This window comes from Vombatus ursinus, unplaced genomic scaffold (genome assembly GCF_900497805.2).
Source record: "Vombatus ursinus unplaced genomic scaffold, bare-nosed wombat genome assembly UNPS02014779.1, whole genome shotgun sequence".
Taxonomy (NCBI): domain Eukaryota; kingdom Metazoa; phylum Chordata; class Mammalia; order Diprotodontia; family Vombatidae; genus Vombatus; species Vombatus ursinus.
Genome location: NW_020954557.1, coordinates 24,392,810 through 24,416,876, shown reverse-complemented (window position 1 = coordinate 24,416,876; position 24,067 = coordinate 24,392,810). Strand labels below are relative to the sequence as shown.

The 24,067-nt window shown below is 33.8% G+C and overlaps 1 protein-coding gene across 5 annotated transcripts in view; it reads left to right on the top strand.

Moving 5' to 3' along the window:
- The window catches only part of GULP1 (GULP PTB domain containing engulfment adaptor 1), a 370,686-nt gene that overhangs the window by 307,629 nt on the left and 38,990 nt on the right, over positions 1 to 24,067 (top strand). For 3 of the 5 annotated variants that reach the window (XM_027865950.1, XM_027865949.1, XM_027865952.1), the window contains exons 7-10: positions 10,956 to 11,093; positions 18,971 to 19,087; positions 19,285 to 19,365; positions 19,793 to 19,885. In XM_027865950.1, the coding sequence (XP_027721751.1) occupies positions 10,956 to 11,093; positions 18,971 to 19,087; positions 19,285 to 19,365; positions 19,793 to 19,885 (429 nt within the window). The remainder of the gene's footprint in view (positions 1 to 10,955; positions 11,094 to 18,970; positions 19,088 to 19,284; positions 19,366 to 19,792; positions 19,886 to 24,067) is intronic. The other 2 variants (XM_027865948.1, XM_027865951.1) reach the window with 2 other exon arrangements.

The window sequence follows — 24,067 nt, the reverse complement described above, 5'->3', positions numbered from 1 at the left end:
TTACATTTAAAGAGCTAATGAATTCAACTTTTTGGGTTTGCATGGGATATACACAAATGAATTCCACTTATATTTTCCCCCCTTTTTTGGGTCAAAACCTATTATGTCATTCATGGTATAAACTGTGGAAGCCTCCCTAACTGACGCAGAGCAACGACTTATATGAATTTATAGTCTTAGAGAATTGCTTGTCACTGAAGAGTTAAGTGCTATATGCAGAACATCACTTCCTAGTTAGCGACCTGAGTAGCACCTCCCTGAGAGACTTTACCCAAGTTTATGAAATATTCAGTATACTTCTAAGTTTTTTTCTCAGAATGCTAAACTATTGTCTTGGTAATAGTTATTTCCCAAACAACTCTGAAGTGTTAGGAATCCCTATTTTTTAAAATTCTAAGTCTTTCCATTTTCCCCATGTAGATGAGTAGATAGGTGAATAAATGGTACAGATAATATCTGCCCAAATGGCACAGTCATTGTCTGTGCTACCACTGTACCTTACATTCCTCATCTTTTCTTTCTATATTAAAGGCTAAAGCCATGTATACATACGTATACCCACATATGTAGTTGTGTGTATTTTATGTGCACACATGTTTATACATGCAGCAATATACATTCATATGTTTTAATCACTTGAGGAATTAATTAGTAAAATTATGATTTATCCATATAAAATGATATGTTTATTTATAATAGTTGTTATGGAATTTTGTGAGCATGACACTATTGTGCAAACCCAGGGGCCTCTCAAGGGCAGTTTGAATTAACCCCCTGCTGTTGGACTGAATTGAAAGCCAGCTGTAGAAACTTTGGACAAGGAAGTAAAAGGACTGCCCTGTTTATTAAGCTGGAGGCTTTTGAGGGCTGCCCTTTACCTTTAGAGATTGCTTTAACCTGGGAGCACTGAAACAGTGCAAGTTGTGTTCATTGTACCTCTGATTAGTAAAATGATTATTTATCTGAAACCTTGGGCTCTCTAGTGGCCCATTTTAACAACCCTATTGTTCAACCCCTCTTGCTTTAGGAGCCTTGTATTTTATAACCTAGTAATTGATATTTTATATTAAAGGCATAATTGAGGCAATGTCTCGGATGAGTAAACATAAGTTTTTTTTTTAAATAAAAAACATATGACTTTGAGATTTGAGTTTTGATAGGCAATAAGCATTTATTAAGAGCCTGCTATGTGCCAGTCATTCTGCTGCGAAGCCCTGGGGATACAAAGTAAAGCAAAAGACAGTCCCCTCATCTTAAGGAGTTCACACCTTTGAGGTGAATAAGTTAAATGATATATTTTATCGTAGTTCAGTTTTGTGTTAATGCAGGTATATTAGAATTTAAAATAGTATGTTAAATGATATCAAATATAATATATTATCAACAGAATAAATTTACTATGTGTACCTAGTTAGTATAATGTAATAGTTGTCATTTTTTTTCTCCTTAATATAGAGTCAGACTGTTTCAGCTTATAGACAGCCTGGTTCAGCTTATCCTTGAAAAGAGCTATTAAATTCTGTAAGGGTATTAGACCTGGCATGACTTATCTCCTTTCTTCTCGGTTCATTTCTTCACTTGGAGTCTTGGTACAGGAAATTATTGTGTAACTACTATCAAGTTTGCCTTATCTCATAGGCTGGAAAATAATTAAGATACAATTTTAGCTATCTTTGACATTCTCTTATTCAGGTTCTAAGTGATTTGCTATTTCTCTTCCAAATTAATTATAATTTCTAAGAGTTACTAGGATTGAGACCTCAGCCTAATTAATTATTATGAAGAAACATAATACTCCCTAGTACTTATGGGACTATGGACAAGTCACTTAACCTCTCTAGGCTTCAGTTTCTTTAATCAATAATGAAGGAATTGGGTTCAGTGATCTGTAAGGCCCTTTCCAGCTCCAAATATTATAATTCTGTAATCCTAGGGACAAAAATTATAATCCAAAGGAAAGAAAAAATAGAGTTAATAAAAATCAGAACATACTACAATGAAATGGGAAAGATGAATTCTTATTAAATTAAACCAAGTGCTTATTTTTTGAGGAGCCTGATAAATTGTTTAACCATTGGAAAACTTAATTTCCAAAAGATCAAACTCAAATTAGAAATGAAAAAATATAGATTATGATAACAATTAATTATGTCAGGGAACATTATGTGTAGTTTTTTATAATAGAATTTAAAAGAAATGAATGAAAATATCTACTTTTACCATTTTAACAGCTATGGATGCGAGTATGACTGTGGAGGTTGAAGTTGGCCAGCAGATAGTTCTCCTTACTCCTTTTGTCTCTGCAGATTTAATCGGCCACACGTTGTTGCAACCATTGACTTGCTTTCTCGTGACTGGTCAGGTCCATGTGGTCACCTCCTCTGCGGTTTTGTGAAGATTCTGTTCATTTAAAGTTAGGATTACAATCACAATAGCTCAAATCCTTCAGTGAGGAAAATACCTAATATTTACTTAGAGTTAAGACTCTCTGCCTTAATTTAAATTTATGTTGATCTCTGACCCCTGACTTCTTTCTGGTTGAGGAAAAACTTCAGGTTACTGGAAGTGTTGTGTGAGAGAACTGAGTAGATCCCATCTTAGTGTCTGTTAATGGATAGATATGAGTAGAGGACATTGGAGAAAGAGCAGGTATTTTGTTGGAATTTCTCTCAGTCCTTGAAAGGTGAGTCCAATTGGTAGCTAAGTCTTCTCTGAGATCCCTGTAGGGGCCTGTGCCCCTCTTCTATCTCTTCTTTCTTAGACACAGCTCAACCCACTTTTTGGTTTCTCCTTTGAGTTATCGCCACCTCCTTCCCCACATCCTTTACAGTTACCAGGGCTGTCCAGCTCAGTTGTAAAATCCAGGAAAGGTCTCAGGAAGCTGACCCTTATGGCTGCTGCTTTTGTGGCTCAGCTGTTGAAGTCTCTACTATTTTCTCTGCCTAAAAATTCTTTCTGTACAGGGAAAAAAAAACTCATAACCTCCAGTTTTGATCCCAGTATAGCATCTTGGGCAGCTAGGTGGCTCAGTGGATAGAGTGCTGGGACTGGAATCAGAAAGACTCATCTTCCTGAGTTAAAATCTAACCTCAGACACTTAGTAGCTCTTTGACCCTGGGCAAGTCACTTAATCCTGTTTGACTCAGCTTCCTCATCTGTAAAATGAGTTGGAGAAAGAAATGGCAAACCATGCCATTACCTTTGCCAAGAAAATACAAATGGGGTCGCAAAGAGTTGGTTGTAACTGAAAAACAACTGAACAAACATATAGCTTCCTGAGAAGAAATACAACTCCTAGGATCAGCAGTAACTTAGGCCTCTCTGCAAGGCCACCAATCTAAGTTTTGTCAATACTGTCATACAAATAATCAAAACCTATAACAAATGACTTAAAGAGACTATTGATGAGTGAATTAATAAGGCAAATGATCAGAGAATTGTCTTAAACACACAAAAATAAAACCACATTGTACAGAAGACTTCAGAGATAACTATTAACAAACTAGCAAAAACAAATTTCTATTGGCTATTTCTAAACATAGAAAATTCAATTCAGCAGAGATTTATGGAAGAAACATGTGATGCTATCCCATATTTTTAATGAAGAAAATGTGACACTGGTATAAAAACCTGGCAAGTACTATAAGGAAAATGAAACTTATAGGCCAATATTCCTAATGAGTAAATGTGAAAAATAATCTAATGTAAAATATTAAATAACAAAATGTGGTGATACATTAAGAAAATTACTTAATATGTATAATTTCTGTGACATGTTTAAGGCTAGTTCAGCTTTCAAAAAACTGTCAACATACATAATATTAGGACAATTTTTAAATAGGCAGATACAGAAAAGGCTTTTGAAAAAACAATAACATTAGTTTGTTAAATAGACAGCGAAAAAGAAGAATAGAGATTTTTCATCAAGGACATTAAAAGTACTACTTGAAACCATAACTTTGTTTCATATGGAACAGAGAAAAACTCAAAGCATTCCCACAGTACAGAGCAGGAACTTACTCTCTTACTACTTCTTTTTTGACAAGATAGCAAGAATATCAGCAAATACAATACGGCAAGAAAAAATTAAATACAACTTATCCCATCCAACAAGCATTTATTAAGTGCAAGGCAAGACACAATAATAGCTGATGAACATTTAAAAACAAAACAAAACAAAAAACAAAGCAAAAATGGACCACTGCTTTCAAAGAGCTTGTCTTCTACAATGGGGATGCAACATATAAATAGAAACTAGATTTTTTTGTATTGTTTAATCTTTCTTTGTATCCCTAGGAATTAGCATGATTCCTGGCGCATAAGTGTTTAGTAAGTGCTTTTTTTATTCATCATTTGAGTGAAACCTACTAATTGAAAATTTGAGTAGTGAAAAAGTATTAACATTTAAAAAAATAGTAAGTATCGGAAAAACTTCACATAGAAGGTGGGGTATTAGCCAAGTCTTGAAGAAAGCTAAGGATTCTAAGAAGTGGAGGTGACACGAGCATGTACTCCAGGCACGTAGGGCAGCATGTACAAAGTCATGGAGTCAGGAGCTGAAATACTAAGTTTGGGGAATGGCCAGTGGTTTTCTTTGGCTGTCATGTGCAAAAAGGGAAATCTTGTAAAATAAGCCTAAAAAGGTGGCCAGGGATCAAATTACAAAAGCAGTTTAAATGTAAATCTGGGGAGTTGATTTTTGAGCAGCAGAATGAAATGATCAGATTTGTGCTTTAGAAAGATGATTATGGAAGCTATGTAGAGTTCGTATTAGAGAGGGAAGAGAGACAGGGAGTTAAATTAGGAGGCATTCATAGTAGTTCAGGTGGGAAGTGATGTAGCCCTGAACTGGGGTGGGGATTATTTCAGTTTAAAGAAAGGGATGGATGTGAACAAATGCATTTTCAAATTAGAATAAGAAAGACAGAAAAAGATGAGTTTGGAGGGAAAGAGGGAAGAGTTCAGGATAAGTCTGATGTTGGAAATTAATATTGGAAACAAAATATATCATCACCATGATATTGTTTACCAAGAAAATTCAACTGACTCAAAAAAAAATGCAAACAACTAATTGAAGCAATGAGTTCAGCAAGATTATATGATATATAAGGCCACAAAAATGATAACAATTATAGTACACATTTTCCTAGTGCTTTTTTGGTTTATATGCTACCCATAACAGCCAAGTAAATATTGTAAAAAAGGAAGCCCACTTGTAACAGGAAAACAAATTAAATATCTAACGTTAACTTTACACGGTCACACACGTAGCCTTTATAAATATAGCCATAAACATGTCTTAACAGAAATAGATGAAGATCTTAAGTAATGAGGGATAACAATTGTTCTTGAGTGAGTCAGATCAAGAAAATAAACATGGTGATGTTTCTCAAAGTAATTTATAGTTCTAGTGCAGTAATAATAAAACATCAATTTTAAACATAAAAATTTAAAACATTATACATAAAACATTAAAATCAAAATAAATTTACTTACAAAAAGCAAACATACTGGACTAAAAAGCTGATATAAGTAGATTTATATGTTTCTAAACTTTAAAACATTTTAACACATTTATCATTAAAACCAACTGGTATTTGGCCAGAAGAAAAGAGATCAGTGGAATACAGTAGCAATGCCAGAATCAAATTTGGTCAAAAGAATATTTGATAAACCTACATAAAATAAAAGCCAAGGATCAGTCACTGTATATTGTTGAGAAATTAAATAACAGCATGACATAAGATGAATTTTGTCATTACCTTGCTCCATAATTCTGTACCGAGGTTGATCTGTTACACCATTGTCATGGGTATGCCTCACATCAATACAGATCACATCCTAGCTTTGCCTTCTCATCTTATGTGATTCTCATCCACATTCTGCCATGTGCATTTCATAGAAGATCTGATCACTATGTGAGAGGCCATATCCTAACTCTTTTATCATTTTATTGGCACCTTTGCAGCAGTGAGATTGTCTTTCTGTCATCTCTTATTTACACTATGCTTCTTTTTTTTTAAGATAATACCATGGATCAGTGGTGTCACACTCACATAGAAAGAGCTGCCACTGGCTGCATATTGACTTAGAAAACTACCAATTGATATAATCGTATTGTATTTTTATTAATGTTGTTAAACAGTTCCCAATTACATTTTAATCTAGTTCAAGTTTGACAACTCTGCCTGTGTGATGTCCCTTATATTACTTTTTGCGCACATCATTGGTAATAATGCCACAACCTATTTATGACCATCAGGCACTTCTCTATTGCCTTTGGGAAAACCCACTATTTTTAATACATTCTAGCAACTATTTTTTTTTCTATTCAATTCTGGACCTGCCTCTTTGTCCATCTACAGTACCTTTGTTGATATATAAGCAGGTCAACCTGATCAATGGGTGTCTGTCCAATTAAACATCAGTTTGGGAAATGCACATTTTTACCCATTTGTTTTTGTTTTTTCTCATGTTGATTTTAGGTCAGTCTTTTTAATTTTTGCTAGTCCTATATGCCTATTTTTAATCTCTATAAAATCTTTATGAAAATGACCACGCACATGAAAAAGAATAACCCTACTGAAAATATAGAAAGAAAATTAATAGGAAGGCTTTCACAAGCAATTTTTATCTTCCAGGTTGTACATTTGACTATGAGGTGTAATAAGTAGAAGAAATTGCTGTATTTATTGTTTGTTAATTACCAAATTAAAAAAAAAATAAGTAATGACGTAAAGGCTCTCCTCTAACAAAGAGTCTTCCAGACATATGTTAATACCATTTCTAGTTCTACGATAGATTTAGTTATCAAAATAATGTTGACCAATTACTCTATATATGTGCTCAGTAAAGGTGTATACCACTTTTTGAAAATGCAGAATTCAAATGGAAAAGCCAATCATTACACATGGTGAGTTTTCAAGATGGTTTTGCTTTCAAATGATATTTTGTTGATTACATCAAAATGAAGGATGTTACAAAGCTTCCTAAATGAAATTTACTTTGTACCATGTGCCATAAAAATTTTGCCTTGATGATAGAGTTGAACTTTAAAAAACTGAATCATGAAGACATTAGAAGAAAAGTGAATAATAATTTTATCACAGTTGTGGAAAAGTGAGAAAGAAGAAATTTGAGGGAACAAGTTTAATAAATTTGATTACATGAAATTTTAAAAATGATTTCTAATAAAATAGTATAATAAAGATAAAAATAAAACAGATCAGGAAAATATTTTGGCAAATATAACAAATATAAAATTAGTGTTGAAAATATATAGGAAGGCAGCTTATGTAAGTATGTTCCAAGGTAACACCATTGTTCTAACTGATATGAATTAGTCAATATTGGATATGTGGCCAAAAGCTTTAAAAAATAGGATACACGTTTCAGATGAACACTTGAAATAGTTTAAATTTCTTAGTAATCAAGTAAATATATATTAAAATAACTTGAGGTAATGACACCTACCTAAAAGTGAATTAATTTACTTACATTTATTTAACAAATAAAGTGTGTGGGGAGAGAAGCTGGATGGATATATCTTTTGAAATTCCAAATTGATAGAATATTTTTGGACATAATTTGACAGTGCCCCATACGGATTGTAAAAATAATCCCATCCTTTGCTTTAATAATCACCTTCAAAGGATACCTCTAAGAATAATATTGCAAAAAAAAAAATTGGTATCTTTTCTGACATCTATTAAGGTATCAGAGATTTGTACTATCAATGGAGTGTGTAAATATGTAGGTATTGAATTATCAAAGTATCTTTCAGAGGCATTAATAGCTACATTAATTATAATTGCAAACAGAAAAAAATAAAACTAGACAATATCTAAATGTTCAGCAATTTGGGAATGTCTAAACAGGCAGAAACATAGCAATGTAGTAGGATACTCTAAGAATGATCAGTATTTTAAAAATAAAGAAATATAGTAATACATGAAATTATGTAAAGATAACAAAAATAAAGGATCAGTGTAAAATTGACTATGTATAGGACCTGTATACACAAATTTGTGACTAAAAATTAAGTACTTAATATGTTGAAAGCATTAAATTAATAAAAGCATTTGAATGAAAAAATTTATTAGGTTCTTACTATGTATCAGGTATGGGGCAAAACACTGGAGATATTACAAAAGCAAGATAGTTACTGCTCACAAGTAGGTTGCATTCTAATAGGAGGAGACAATACATACTGGGAAGCAGTAGCCTTAGCAGGGTGTTTTCCTTGGAAAAGTGGAGATGGTGAGTGGAAATATAAGGGAGGCAACTGATAAACCCTTTCTAAAAGCAATGGAAGTGTTGATTCACTTATGGTTCCTAGGGCAAGATGCAGAAAGGGGGTTAAAGTTAAAGGTAGGGGAATGGTGATACTATCATGTGCCAGTGACAGTTTGGATGACAAGAAAATGATTAAGGTAGATAGCTGAATAAAATGTAAAGTGAATAAAATATATGTGATATTAGATTGCCCATGCTTCTATTCATCCCTTTATTGATAATAATCAAGAATTTATGGTACATAGGTACATAGATACATTTTAGGTACATTTATAGTCACATTTTTCTTTATGAAAAGAATGAAAAACCAAAGGGCATAATAACCCTATGTCAAATGAGGTAAAATTAAAATAACCCCATTTTTAAAAAAATATACATTCACAAGTAATGGTGGTATAAGGGATGGAAACAATAAGAGATCTTGGGAAAGAAATTTAATAACTGAACAAGAATCATCTCTCAGCCATACAGCTGACAGACTTTTCCAGGAAGACTTCTAGTTAAAGGAAATTAATTACCTAATGAATCAGCCCATTACAGGCTTTTGACAGTTTTAATCATTAAGAGCTAACAGCAGGCTAAGAAGAAGTCTAATCCCTTGTCCACATGGAAACCAGTGAAGTTAATATAAATATTATTAATAATATCCTTCTCCAGAGTTCTCCACTATAGTTTCATTATAGCAAAGAGGTAGCTTTAGGTTCTTCAAGGCCATGGAAAAGGAGCATAATCTCTGAAAGGTTCCCCACTGCCCCCGAGTACAAAGAGGCTGACATATCATCTTGCTGGTCACAGGGCAATGGTTTTTTTGGGGGAGGTTTAAGGGGATTTAGCAACTCTCAAAAGACCATCTGCTCAGTTGTAAAGGGGTGTTTTAAAGGTTTACTCACGCCAGCAAAATCTTATATTCTTGAATATCAGAGTATGGAATGTTTCATGGTAGTTGAGTAAAGAATATGGAGAGATTTCCCAATTATCTCCTCCAGATGAAGCCCTTCCAGGTGACTGTCTTATTGGCTTTGAAATAAAATCCAGAACATTAGGCACATATGTTTAGAAGCATAGATAGAGATATATTTTAAAGCTGAATGTCTAACTCTAGGTGTATGTCTTAGAAAGCATCTCTGAGTATATGTTTCTGTATATGTGTGTGTGTGTGTGTGTGTGTGTATGTAGAGCCTATCTTTATTACATGCGATATTAGATTATCCATGCTTCTATTCACCCCTTATTGATAATAATCAAGAATTTATGGTACATAGGAAATATATTAATATTTTAGTTGAATAAGAAATTATCATTCAACATTATATATCATAGAGAGGCAACATGACATAAGTACTATTATAGTACATAAGTACTATATATATATATATATATATATTTATACCTTACGTTTTTATTTCTTTTCTCTTTTCCTCCATTTTTATGCAGGGTTGAGAATATTGGGTCTACATTACATGTCACTCCCCCTCAGATACAAAGCGAAGAATCAAGTTTTATCTTGGCACTTTAAAAGAGAGATTGTTGTGTCTGCTTTCCCTGAAATAAAAGTTCAAAAGAACTGGTGTGGTTCATGGTGCTAGGGGGAAAAACAAAACAAAACAAAACAAAAAACCAACTTTGAGTGAAATTTTAAGAGCTGGTCTTTAATTGTATTCTTAATCTAAATATAGACCCTAATTTCCTAATATTCATATAAAATATAGAAAATCTGAGATATTTGAGTTAGATCTGAAAAAAATCTTCTCTAGTTTACTAGAAATGCAAGGTGAAAATATAGGATGAATTTTAAATGTTTAGCCTCTGTATTTTTTTAAACATGAAGTAAATAGCGCTTTGGGAGAGTTTTATAATTCTCTGTAGAAAAAGAGAAGGAATATTAAAATTATAAAATACTATATACATAACTCATTTATAATATAATATCATTTATATAATATTTTATTGTAATACAATATAATTTTATGTTGTGTTATAACTTATATAATTAAACAAATGAATATATTTTAATATCATAACAGTTAGTTTTGGCATGTTCCTTTGTATTATAATTTTTTTTCAGGATTCATGGCAATACATCACACATTTATTAACTGCCTGCTACGTGCAGAACATGATGCAAGGCTCTGGGGATTCTGCAAATTTAAGTTGTCGCTACCTTTGTGGAACCTAAAGGTTATTGGTTATTACACATAACAAATAACTAGATTACAAAGGAATAATAATTGATAAGGACATGAGAGAAAAAGGTATTATCCACTGAATGGAGGCATCAGAGAAGGGAAGAATTTCCTGGAGGAGGTAATATTTAGATTGACATATAGCAGTTTTATAGTTGGAATAAACAAAAAGAGGGCATTCTGGGCATAAAGAGCAGGATGAGAAAAGGTACAGAAGAGAGAAATGAGGAAGTCTGTGTGGGGAAGAGTGAGTAATTAATTTTCATTAGAATTTCCGGGTCAGATATCTTCCATATGCCAAAAACTCCATTCTCATTGCATAAATTAGTTACAATTAGTGATATCCACAATGCATAACATTTAATAAGTAAAAGTTCCATTTTGTAAAAAATAATCATATACATTAGAAATAAAAAATAATTATATAGTAAGTAAAAAATGCTTATCAATTCCGTTCATTTCCATATGTGTTTACAGGAAGTCCAACACAATTGCCAACTTCATAGGATATCATTTTGTGCAGATGATAAAACTGACAAGAGGATATTTACTTTCATATGCAAAGATTCTGAGTCAAATAAGCATTTGTGCTATGTATTTGACAGCGAAAAGTGTGTAAGTATGCCAATGTTTTAGAGTGATTTATTCCGTTTTATGAGTACATGAATTGGCGTATTCCTAACAAAATCAAATTATTTGAAAGAATAATGCCTGAAGATAAAGACTCATCATGTCATGAGAACATACAGCAAAATCCCTTGCTTAACTAAATTCTCATGTTCATTGATACATGAAGACAGGCAAATTCACTTTATCAGAGAATCATGCCTATGTTATGTATTCACTTATTTTATTTAGTAAGGAGTTTGCATGTGTTTTTATTTCATTTCATAGAGAATGAATTTTGAAAATTTTTTCTTGGCATGCAAATATTGACCAAATGGCTAGGTGGATCATCAAGATATGTTGCATTTTATTTCATGATTTTTAAAATACGAGACTTTAGGGAAAGAGCTGTATTGCCTGAAAATACTACTACTAATAAAAAACTATGGTTATTTTTATTTTAATGCCCTTTCATATGCTTAACTACATAGGTTCAAAAATGATAATATAAACATGTAATACTCATAGACACCTAATGCTCAAACACCAAATAATAGAAGACATAGAGGACTAGAATTAGAAAATTATTGAGTCAGATCCTATGATGGATAATTATTTGGTATCTAAACTTGCCCTTTGATATCAGGAACAGGTAAAAGAAATTTTTGACTGATCCTGAATTCCTACTAAAAAATATAAGTAGTTAATTTCAAACATCTCATGCTTTTAACATAATGTCAGTAATGAAGGCAGAGCACTTAATGTAACAGATGATTAACTTCGGCAGTAAACAAGATCTGATTAATTTGGTTGTTAATTATTCTTACCTGCTGCCAACGTTGTCTATGGACTGATATAAACATTATCATTTACCTTTTATGGCTTTATTGCCAAGTGCTGTGAAGTTTTTATAAACTTAAACATAAATATAAAAACATATAAACATAAACAAAAACATAAAAAAGGGCTGGTCAGTGTCCTTAAATAACATAGTCATTGTTAGAAAAGAGGCTGTCAAATCAGTAATATATGGATTCTAAGTGTGGATATTTGTTTAGAATCTTGTTTTGCTTTATGTATTTATTTTAACTTTGTGATTGTACTTATTTTTGGAGGAAAGAAAGGTAACAAGTGGTGACAGAGAGACAGAGTTAACTAGAACTATGTCCTTTCTTGATGAGCTGACTTTCTGTCAGCTGTATCACCTTTTTTTCACAAGTAAAGCTGCCCATTCAGACTTAGGCAGTTGATTTTTTTAATCAACATTCTCAACTTTGTAATTTACCCTATCCTATTCCTCTGTCAACACTTGAATTAAATTTAGTAAAGATTTGTTAAACATTTACTTTGTGCCAGAAGTTGTGATAATATTAGATTTGGCCCATTATTTCAGTCTATTAAAATGTGTTTGTATGTCGATTCTGTAAATCAATGTAAATTAGCTATGCCTCCCAATTTTATATCATCTAAAAGTTTAATGAGATTTTCTATATTTTTATCTGTTATTTGTTTTAAAATATTAACAAAATAGAAACAGTGACATTATCTAATGTCACACCAGTAGGAATGCTTCTTTTGGTTGATATTGATTCATTAATAACAGAAATATGCATGGGCACATTTGGGTACACTTATTAATTTTTTTATTTTTTCTTTATCTTGTCCATAGCATATCATGAGAAACTTATTAAATGCTTTTCTTGAATAAAAACCTATTGCACAAAGACATTTTTCTATTCTACTTGTCTAATAACACTATCAAAAGGAAATGAGGTTGGGCATGAATTGGTCTTAATGAAAACATTTTAGTTCCTTGAGATCACCAATGTCTCTAATTGCTCACAAACCATCAATTTAATAATTTACTTTAGAATTGCTCCATTAACATTACACTTACTAGTCTATACTTTCTGGGATCTTCTTTTTATCTCTTTTTGAAAAGTAAAACAGTTAAGTCAACTGGCATTTATTAAGAACCTACTATTTGCCAGGCACTATGCAAAAGAAAAGGAAACAAAGAACAAACAGTCTGATAGGGGAGGCAACATACAAACAAGTTTGTATACAACCTATATACAGATTACATTAAGGATAGTCTGAGAAGGAAGGCACTAACATTAAGGAAGAGTGGGAAAGACTTCTTATAGAAAGTAGGACTTTAGCTGAGACTTGAAGGAAACCAACGAAGCTGAAAATGGAGATGAGAAAGGAGAATATTCCAGCATGGAGGATAGCAGTGAGGTGCCTCAGTGGATAGAGCACTGGCACTGGAATCAGAGGACCAGAGTTCAAACTGGACCTCAGATACTTACTAGCTGTGTGACCTTGCATAATTAATTTAATCTCTGTTTGCCTTAATCCACTGGAGAACGAAATGCAAACCACTCCAGTATATTTGTCAAGAAAACCCTATGGACAATAATGGTCCAGAGTTGGACACAACTCAAGAACAACATTTATTAGGACAGCTAGGTGGCACAGTAGATGAATTGCCAGACCTGGAATCAGGAAGGGCGGAGTTCAAATGCGACCTCAGATACTTAACTAGCTGTGTGACCCTGGGCAAATCACTTAATCCTCCTTGCCTCAGTTTCCTCATCTGTAAAATGAACTGGAGAAGGAAATGGCAAACCACTCCAGTATCTCTGCGAAGGAAAACCCCAATTGGGGTCATGAAGAGTCTAAAAATGAACAACATGACTAAAAATGAACAACAAAACAATAGTTAAAATGCTTCCAGTTGGGAGATAGAGTATAAAGTGTGAGGAATAATCACGAACTCAGTATCACTGGATTGCACGGTACTTCGAGGAGAGTAATGGGTAAAAAGCCCAGAAAGTTAGAAAAAGACCTCAAAAGCCAAACAGAAGAATCTGTATTTGATCCTGGCAGTAACAGCATTAATGAACGGCCTTCAGGCATGTTTTCCTATGGGAGTTCTTCTATCATGTCTGTAGGGTTCTTTCATACCCTGGATTGTAATTTATCTGGCTCTAGAGACTTAAATTTGTTTAAATCACTTAGATGAGTTGGTAACAAACTACCCATTTTCAATTTAGTTCCCTTTTTAATAATGTTTTAACCTATTCATTTTGGTGACATTGTGCTGATCTAGAAAATGGAAGATAAAAAAAAAGAACTTGGAAATAAAAAAATAAATAAAAAAGAAACAAAACAAACCTGAATGTCCTGTCTTTTCTTAGTCATTACAACAGTTCTCTTAAGCAATCCCTTATTAGTTATTTTAATTAATAACAATATTATGAGTACTTATTATGTGCCAGGCCCTGTGCTGAGATATTTATTATCTCATTTAAGTCTCACTATACCCCTGGGATGTAAGTACTAGTATTGTCATCTCCATTTTACAATCAGGAAGACTGAGGTAGACAGAGATAAACTGACTTGCCCAGAGTCACACAGCTAATATTTGTCTGAAGTCACACTTGAACTTAGGTCTTCCTGTATACACTGTGCCATCTAGCTGCTCCATATAGTGTAGACTTAGAGTCGTAGGACCTGAGTTTGAATCCCTCCTTTGCTGCTTACTACTTGAGGGACCCTGGGCAAGACACAGCTTTTCTGAGTTTCAGTCACTTCATATTTAAAATGAGGGAATAGAATAGAGGGCCATCTGAGATCCCTTCCAACTCCAAATCAGTGGTTCTATGTGGTCTTTTATTTATTTGTATAATGAACTCCCTGTCAGAAAATGGAGAAACAGCAAAATAAGATTTGGTGTCCTCAGCAACACAGGAGAAAAGATAAATACATCCCAGGAGGATTAGGACCTATCCAGCGCAGTCCTTTATTAATCATCCTCCAACACTCTAGTCGTCTTTTGCTACTGTCTATTAGAGGTCATCACCTAGTTTTCCTGCTGGCTCCTAAAAATGAATGCCCAAAATAGAAACCCAAACAGAACACCTAATCTAGTGCCCCAAACCTGGAGTTCTAACTTCTGAGTTTCAGCTTCCTCAAGGTTAAAATGATGATAATAATATCTGTAATTATTCTTTGGTCATTTCCAACTCTTTGTGACCGCATTTGGCATTTTCTTGGCAAAGATACTGGAGTGGTTTGCCATTTGCTTCTTCAGCTCATTTTATAGATGAAGAAACTGAGACAGAGTTAAGTGACTTGCCCGGGGTCACATAGATAGTGTCAGAGGCCAGATTTGAACTCAGGAAGATGAGTGTTCCAGACTTAAAGCCCAACTTTCTATCCACTGTAGTACCTACCTCTCAAAGTTCCTTCCAGCTCTACATCTATCATATGGCATGGAAGGAAATGAAGCTCTTAGACTGCCACTTGGTCCTCCTTACTGGTGGACAAACCTCTCCCCTTTCCCTGTCATACAGCTCTCTCGTGATATAATTTGCACAACTTCTCTTAATGTAGTTTGCAGCCAAAATTATATCTGATTAAATGTGTTTTGTCAGAGTCTTACATTTAATTTCATAAAAATAATTTTTAAAGTAATGTCCTATTTAACTTTCCTAAAGAAGGTATTTTATTTTTAATGAAAAATAAAGATGGGTCACAGTAGTAGTAAGGATTTAGTTATCTCCTAGGGAAATCAGGTCTTTTTTTCTTAGTTGATAACCAATTATAGTAAAGACATGGACTGCAATCAATAAATATAGTGTGGATTTTATGATATATTATATAATTGAATATAACTATATACCTATAATTATATATATGCAGAGGAATATTAATGATTGAGTTGGTATTTCCTACAGTGTCCATTCTAATGAACAAGATGTAATGAAAACTTTTGTAGATGAAGTTACTAATTACAGTTATACAGCTGGGATTCCTTTAGATATGCCAAGCCAAATGTAAAAGAACAATTAAGAGCAATGATTAGTATGATTAAAATTATTGACAATGAAGGAATGTATTATCAAGAGAGAAAATAGCAGCAACATCAAGCTTTAAACTTTGTATCTCAGATTTATTTTAGGTGTTGATCATTTGAGGAAAATCCCTGGGCAACTCACCTAACCCTATTTGCCTCAGTCTCCTCCTTATAAAATCAGCTGGAGAAGGAAATGGCAAACCACACCAGTATTTCTGCCAAGAAAACCCCAAATGGGGTCACAGACAGTCAGACATGACTGAAGCAACTGAACAACAAAACTGATTTACTAAAACATTTTGAACCTTTAATTAAATAAAGCAGGGGGAAAGTATTTAATAAACAGCAATGAATTCAATTAAACAAACCCACTTGAAACACAAAGATATGCAAAGTTCTGAGTGTTGAGCTGGGCGTACAAAGAGGAAAAAAACAAACCACAGTCACTGCCCTCTAGGTGCTTCTAATTCATTTGGGAGGACTGAGGAGGAGAAATAGCACATGTACACAAGTAACTGATGCAACGCAGAATATTTTAAGCATGAGAGAGATCTAAACAAAGCTTATGAGAAGTTTGAGATGGAAGAGCTCATTTCTGGGTAGGTGATCAAAGAAGGCCTTGTAAAGGAGATAGCACCTAAATTCAGTGTACCTTGAATGAAGAGGGGATAGGTCGTAGATCATGGGTTGGATGGTGGGGTTGTCCATTCCAGAAATGAAGAACAATGTGAATAAAGGCTGAGATATAGGAAAAGGTAGGATGGAGTGGAGGGAAAGAAATGGCAGTGAATTTGGCTCCACAGAATTTGTGAAAGGAAATAGCATATGAAGATGAAAGTTAGACTATGGAAAACTTTGAATTTCAGGATTGGTGTTACATATTTTATTAGGTAGATAATGAAGAGGCACTGGACATTTCTTGAGCAGAGGAGTTGCATGATCAGAGAGTAATGTGTTTGGATGATTTCTTTGGCAATTTTATGATGGTTGCATTGCTGGTTAATGGAGATTGTAGAAAAGGAAAGGAAATCACTTTGGAGATTATCATAGTAATCCCAGTAAGAGTGATGTGAGCCTGAAGTAGGATGATTCTAAGAATGTAAAGGAGGGAACAAATGTGAGAGAGCCTGTTTGGTGTAACAAACATCTATCTAGCAGGTAGTAATGCAAGGTACATGGTATACATTGCAGAGATTAACTCAGCAGAACTTGGCAATGGTTTGGATTTAGGAGTATGGAAAAGGGCATAATTACAGACAGCCCTGTGGTTTCCAGGCCAGGTGATAAGAAGGCCAGTGATTTCACCAATAAAAACAAGTCAGCATGAGAAGCAAATTTAGGGGGAAAGATGAGTTCAGTTTTAGATGTGTTAAGTCTGGGGTGTCAACAGGACATCCAGATGCAGCTATTAATCAACCAGTGAACTCACTCATTGACAGTCCAAGAGCCAAAGATGAATTAATACAGAAAATGCATTTTTCAATCCCAATTAACATGAATCAAGGCGTATACAATAGCATATCATGTACATGAATTATTTCTTCAACAATAGCATAGCATTTTTAAATTTAAAGTAGTTGCTAGGCTACCATACAATAACAAGATTTGTTGAATATAGCTTGTAGAATAGGGTCAACACTATAATTACACGTTTATATTATTTCAACTCAAATTTTTTTAATGCCTGCTATGTATGACAAAGGAAAAGGCAGGCCAAGTCAGGGTGGTATGAAATGAGTAGATGAAGAAGGAATTAGTAGTGAAATTAGCAAGAAGACAATGTGGCTATCACAGTGCTATAGGACCTGGTCCTGTGATTCCATCAGTAGAGGGAATTCTTAGACAGAGAAACTGTTTCTGCCTAATTCAGGTTAGCATCTTCTCTGGAACTGAGGGGTAAAGTGTCTTGCCCAGGTTCATACAGAATAGAGTGGAACATTGCTCCTCTACTCTGCGTGCTGCTCATTCTGCTTGGACTGTAGTAGATGTGACATACTTATTCCAAGAAACTGAAAATAAAGTGAGAAGGATCATGCTAAATACTTATTTAAAAAAAGGGAAAACAAACTGAGAAATTCCATGCCTGAAACTCTCTCCCTCCTCATCTCTGCTTCCTGCTTTCCTTCAAGTCTCAACTAAAGACCTGCTTTCTTTAAGGAACCTTTCACAGTCCTCCTTAATCTTAGTGCCTTCCCTCTGAGATGATTCGCAATTTGTCTTATATAAATCTTGTTTGTATATGGTTGTTTATAAGCTTCTCCCTAGAGTGTAAGCTCCTTGTGGGCAGGGACTATCTCTTGATCCTTTTTTATCCCCAGTGCTTGATATATAAAATAAATGTTTATTGAATGAATGAGTGTTGTCTCCCGCATTAGACTGAACTCCTTGAGAGTGGGAACAGTTTGTTTTTAGCCTTTCTTTGTGTGGCACAGTGTCTGGCATATAACAGGTGATTGATAAATGCTAGTTGTCTGACTGATTGGCCAATTACAATAGATAACATTTCTATAGCACTCTAAAAAGGATTTGCGAAATGTTTTACATATGTTAGCTCATCCTCACAACAACTCTGCGAGGTAAATGCTATTGTTGATTTCATTTTACATATGAGGGAACTAAGGTACAGAAAGGTTGTGACCTGCTCGCAATCACACAGCTATTAAGTGCTTGAGGCAGTATCCAAACTCCAGTCTTCCCAAATCTAGATCCTGCAGTCTATCTACTTGGCCACCTTGCTGCCAGTTTAAAAGGTTAGTTTAAACGGAAGAAATAATATGTTGAAGGTAGAGAAGTGGCCTTCAAATCTTGCAGCTCTTCACCTCCCCCTCACTGCTCTGAAGGTGAGGACAAAGAGTAGTTTTTTTAAATGGAGTAGAATGAGCCATAGTCCTGCCTTCTCTTGTACCTGCTTCTCCTCCCTCAGTACTCAGCCAAACTCATGCACCTCTTGTGAATGTTTGCCTCCGATCCTGGAAATGATCTTACTACAGTGCCAATTTTTTCTGTTTGGTTTTGCCCAAAGGCTGAAGAGATAACTTTAACGATTGGTCAAGCCTTCGATCTGGCCTACAGGAAATTTCTAGAATCTGGAGGAAAAGATGTTGAAACAAGAAAACAGATTGCAGGGTTGCAGAAAAGAGTGAGTAACTGAAACTTGTTGATCACATGTATTTGAGCTAAGTACAGGGAAACTTGCAGACCATCAAACAAATTGAGAAGTCCTACCATTCCATTTCCCCACACAGATTGGAACTGCTTTCATTTTGTTCCTCTAATTGTCCACTCCTTCTGATCCCCTGCACAGTTTTTAACCATTTTATATTGAATTCCCACAAGAACTTAGTGTTCTCATGTGACTTTGCTTCACTTCCTGATGCTTCTCATGGGGATCAGAGCAGCAGAAGGAGCAGATGCTGGGTAAGTGGTTTCCCACGCAGATCAGATTCCTTTTGTTATTAAATTACCCCTTCCCCTCACTCTCTTCAAAATCATCATAAGCAAGTTTCACTGTCCTGTGGTTATACTGCTAGATTATGGGTACAATTTGCAAAGTGAATTCAGAAAATCAGAAAGATGGGAGCAATCAGGAAGAAGAAATTAGCCCAGAATATAAGTATTATAACATTTAAAATACATGCATTGCTAATGACTTGGAGTTCTAAGCTATTCCCAGGCTTTACCTAAATAACTGTATCCCTTGTGCATGAAACTTTACATTACATTTTGAAATGATGTACAGGCAGAAGTTTAGAAAAGTCAATCCAGAATGCAGTCAGGAGTTTATGATATTTAAGAAAAAAAAGAAATTTCTAATTTGATGTTTTATAATCATTTGCTTTTTTAGATACAAGAGCTAGAAACTGAGAATACAGAACTCAGAAATAAAGTCCAGGATTTGGAAAATCAGCTAAGAATTACTCAGATATCAACATCTCCAGTAAGTATATGTAAAACCTATGCTGATTCAAGGGAAAAATCAAATATATTGGGTTTCTCTGCACAGGTGCATGTTACATTTTTTTCCCTAATATCTTTATATTTAAACCACATCTCTGATATCACCGAGAAAAAGAAAGCTTATCAATACAGAAAGGGATAGGGGCTGGGCCTATTATTTCTTTAGTATAAGGAGACATCCAGGTAAAATGACTACCTCTACCTGGTTGCTACCTTTTTTGAAACTTAAAGAGTAGTCTAGCACAGGTTAAACAGCCAGCATGTGTCCAAGGCAGAATTTGAAACCTGGTCTTCTGGGCTTTGAAGCCAGCTCTCTAATCACTACTCTGTCACTATCTCCGATGAATATAGGTAATCCTCAAAATAGCTTTAGATTAGATTCATTTTGTTCTGGATAACTAATTTCAGGTTCAGTGTAATTCTGGGCCTTGTTGTGGATTCAGCAAGTTTCAGTAATAGTTACATTTGGACTTTGAGGTCTGTTGTGCGTCATGGCTAAATTCAAGGAACCCTTCTTTAAGTGATGTAGAAGAATTAAAAGAAGTCCCAAAGCAATAAGCTGTGGCCCAGGAAGTAGCTTTTGTACTTTGCAAAATCTGGGCTATTGTATTACGTAACGATTTTCCAAACAAGTAAATTAGTCCCACAGCATGAGAAACTAGTGTTTTGGGCACACAAATTACTTGTCATTGTAGTCAGTTCTTACATTGTTAGTAAATTATTTATTTTGTAGTTTATTCATAATTTCAAAATCCATATTTAGCTTTTACATTTCACCTAAGATGCTTAGATGCATTTCTTGCCATTAGATGGTATATAATTAGGGTATGGGAGCATTTTAATACTCATCTAAGCCAAATATAATTGAGAAAATTACGCTACCGGTTTTGATCATTTATACCAATACTACCCTTCCTTTGTTTCCTTCCCAGAAGTTTTCCATGAGTCCTACCTGTTTGGTTTGTTTATTTGTTTGTTTGTTTGTTTGTTTGTTTGTTTGTTTGTTTTGGAAAGTCCATATCAAATGCTGTGTTTGACCATATCAATAGTGACGAGATTTCTAAAAATTATTATTTAGTTATATTGTTTCAGTAAACAAATAACTACTAAACAACAAGGGAATGTGTTTGCCCATCACATTAATGGGCCACAACAAAACCAGACTACTTTAAGAATTGATTCTTTTGATAATTTATGCAGACTGCCAAATCATAGGTTTGACCATTGTAATTGGTGATTGATTAATGTGTTCCTGGCAGCCCAGGTTGTAACTAGGAACACATTTACTCATAGAACTGTGGTTATATATTGTGGTTAGGTTCTATATTGCCAGTAGTGCTAGTACCACTTTCTTTTATTTTACCAAATATGTCTGTAATAAACAACTCAATAATTTAAGGTTCTTCATGTGATAAACACACTAAAGCTAAAACTGCTAACTTTGTGATCAGATTATTATATTTTATTCTGTCAAAAAATGCCTGGATATTCCTTATTTCCTGTTGCCAGAAGTAATCTTTCTTTCCTCAGAGCTGACATAGTACATTATACCTAACTTAAAGGGCTTTTCTTTATAACCTTGCATTTGAATTATGCCCACATATTTCCTGACTCTCATACTGTAAGGCATAACATGATATATCCCAGTGCCTATGACATAGAAGAGGTTGATTAAATATTTGTTGAATGAATAACTGAAAATTGACTTTATCACAGCAGGGTACTTAATAGTACCTAAAGTGCTTTCTGGATCCAAAGCAATATGGCCTGAACCCTAGAATACAGTTGGTTTCCAATTTACAAATGGTTTGTGATCCAAAAGTTCATTTTTAAATTACTCATTTGAAACCTGAAATATGTTTTCCCACAGAAACAAAATGTTACACAATATAATTCATTTTTTTAGGTCAGCCTAAAAAAAATTTGTTTAACTCAACCTGAAGTAAATGAAATAATGAATAATACTATAGAACCTAACCACAATTTGTAACCATGATTCAATGAGAAACATGTGCCAACTGGAGATACCGGGAACACATTTCTCAGTCAACATTCATGGTGGTCAAATGTATGATGTAGCAGTTGGTAAAAATTATGAAAAGATCCTTTTCTTAAAAGATCTAATTCTTAAGACAGCACAGTTATGCTATGGTATGTTAATGTGATGGATATAGACCTTCCCTGGTTTCCATCAGTTATTCACAGAAAATACAACAAAATAGCAATTCTTAAAGATTACTCCTGTATAAAAATGATAAAATAAAACAGTCAAGAAAGTAGAAAGTAACAAATGTTTCTTTCCTTCCCTCTGAGTTTCTTTTATTTTACCAAAAATACACATATTAAAGAACATTCAGTAATTTAAAATTTTAGGTATTATTAGCATACCAATGATAAAAATAGTGACTTTATAATCTGGTTATTTTTCTCTGTCAAAAAATGCTTGAATTTGTCCTTTGAACTAACATTCTTTTATAAGAGCTCCACCAAAAAAAAAAACACAACAAAAATCAAAACAAAACTTTTGAATTTCATGTTTCATCTGAACCATTATGAGATAGATATGTAAAATGGTAAGTATAAAGTTAGCAAGCAGATAACATAGATAGCAAAGACTATATATATATATATATAGTATAAATAATATGTCCTTCATTAGAAGAGAGTCATTGTGTCACAGTGGAAAGAAAGCTAAGCCTTGGAGCCAGGAAGACTTGGGTTCAAATACTGTCTCTGATAACATACTTAACATGTGACTCTGATCAAGTCAATTAACCTCTTAGTGCCCCTGAATAACTATCTAAGGCATATCACAGAGAAGGTGCTAATCTACATTTCCTAAAAAGGAGTTTCCTAATCTGAGTTCCCTAGACCAATAAAATCATAGGTCCCGTGTTAGAAAAGTTCTTGCGAATCTGAGTGGGCCATTCTTTGAAAGGTAAAGAATTTATAGGGGCAATGAATTCACAATTTATTTTTGCCTTTTGTTTTCCAACTGCATTAAATGAAAACCCTGGCATAGTTTAATAACAAAATAAAATGTTTAACTATGAAACATTAAAAAAAAGCCCTCGATTGGAAATCAGAGAATTAGTTTCTTGTCCTGTTGGGCTCTGAGTCTGTCTCCTCATTTGTGAAATGAGTTTATTGGATTATGTGATCTCTCTAGTGCCGTTCCCTTCTAAACTTCTTTATTCTATGAACCTTAAAAATTACAACCTTCATTACATTTCAAAGAATAAAATTTACCTCCCAAAGAATTCCCAAAATATTTTTAAAGTTTGAGATGTTTATCTTCCAAACTTATGACATTTTGTATTAAGTTCTAAAGTAGCTAAAATTATTTTGTTATGAATATATTAACCTTTATGGTGACCATCACTCTGCTAGCAAAGTGAAGTTTCATGAGTAATTGATATTATTGATTAATACTTTGAATAGTTGAATTAGACACCTTTAGAAAATTATGAAAAATGGTTATTTTAAATAATAAGATTTAAATGATCAATAGTCAAGCATTTACTACCAACTATGTGGTAAGTAGTGCTACACTATCTCTATTAATATAGATATTTCTGACTTAATGGGCATCTCTCAGCAGAATTTTAGAAAAGTGAATGCTGAAAAATTAATACTCTTTTCACTATGACCTTGATTAAAAAATTTGAAAGTCAAATTAAGACAGCCAGTAGGAAAATGGTGAGGGTATGAATTGCACTGGCCAATACATAATAGATATTCTTTAAATGTCTATTGGTTGATTGGTTTCTGTTAGTTTAAAAACATAGGAGTTAGTGTATTATTGCAATCAGAAATTTGTCAAAGAATCTAAATGTTCTTATGGTAGATGAAGAGTTAATTAAGAGTTAAAGCTTAAATTATGCTTGAGAGTCAATTAAATTCAATAAATATTTTGAAGTAATGGCTATATTCAAGTCATTGGAGTAAGTGGTAGATCGAAAATACAAAGAGAAAAGAAGAAACCACCCCTATGAAGAGCTTACAATCAGAGGGAGAAGATAGAGGAGAGAGAGAGAAAAAAAAAAACTAAGGTAAAGAAAGAAGGGAGGGAAGGATGGAGGGAGAAAAGGCATTTATATATGTGTATATATATATATATATATATATTTATATATGTGTATATATATATATATATATATAT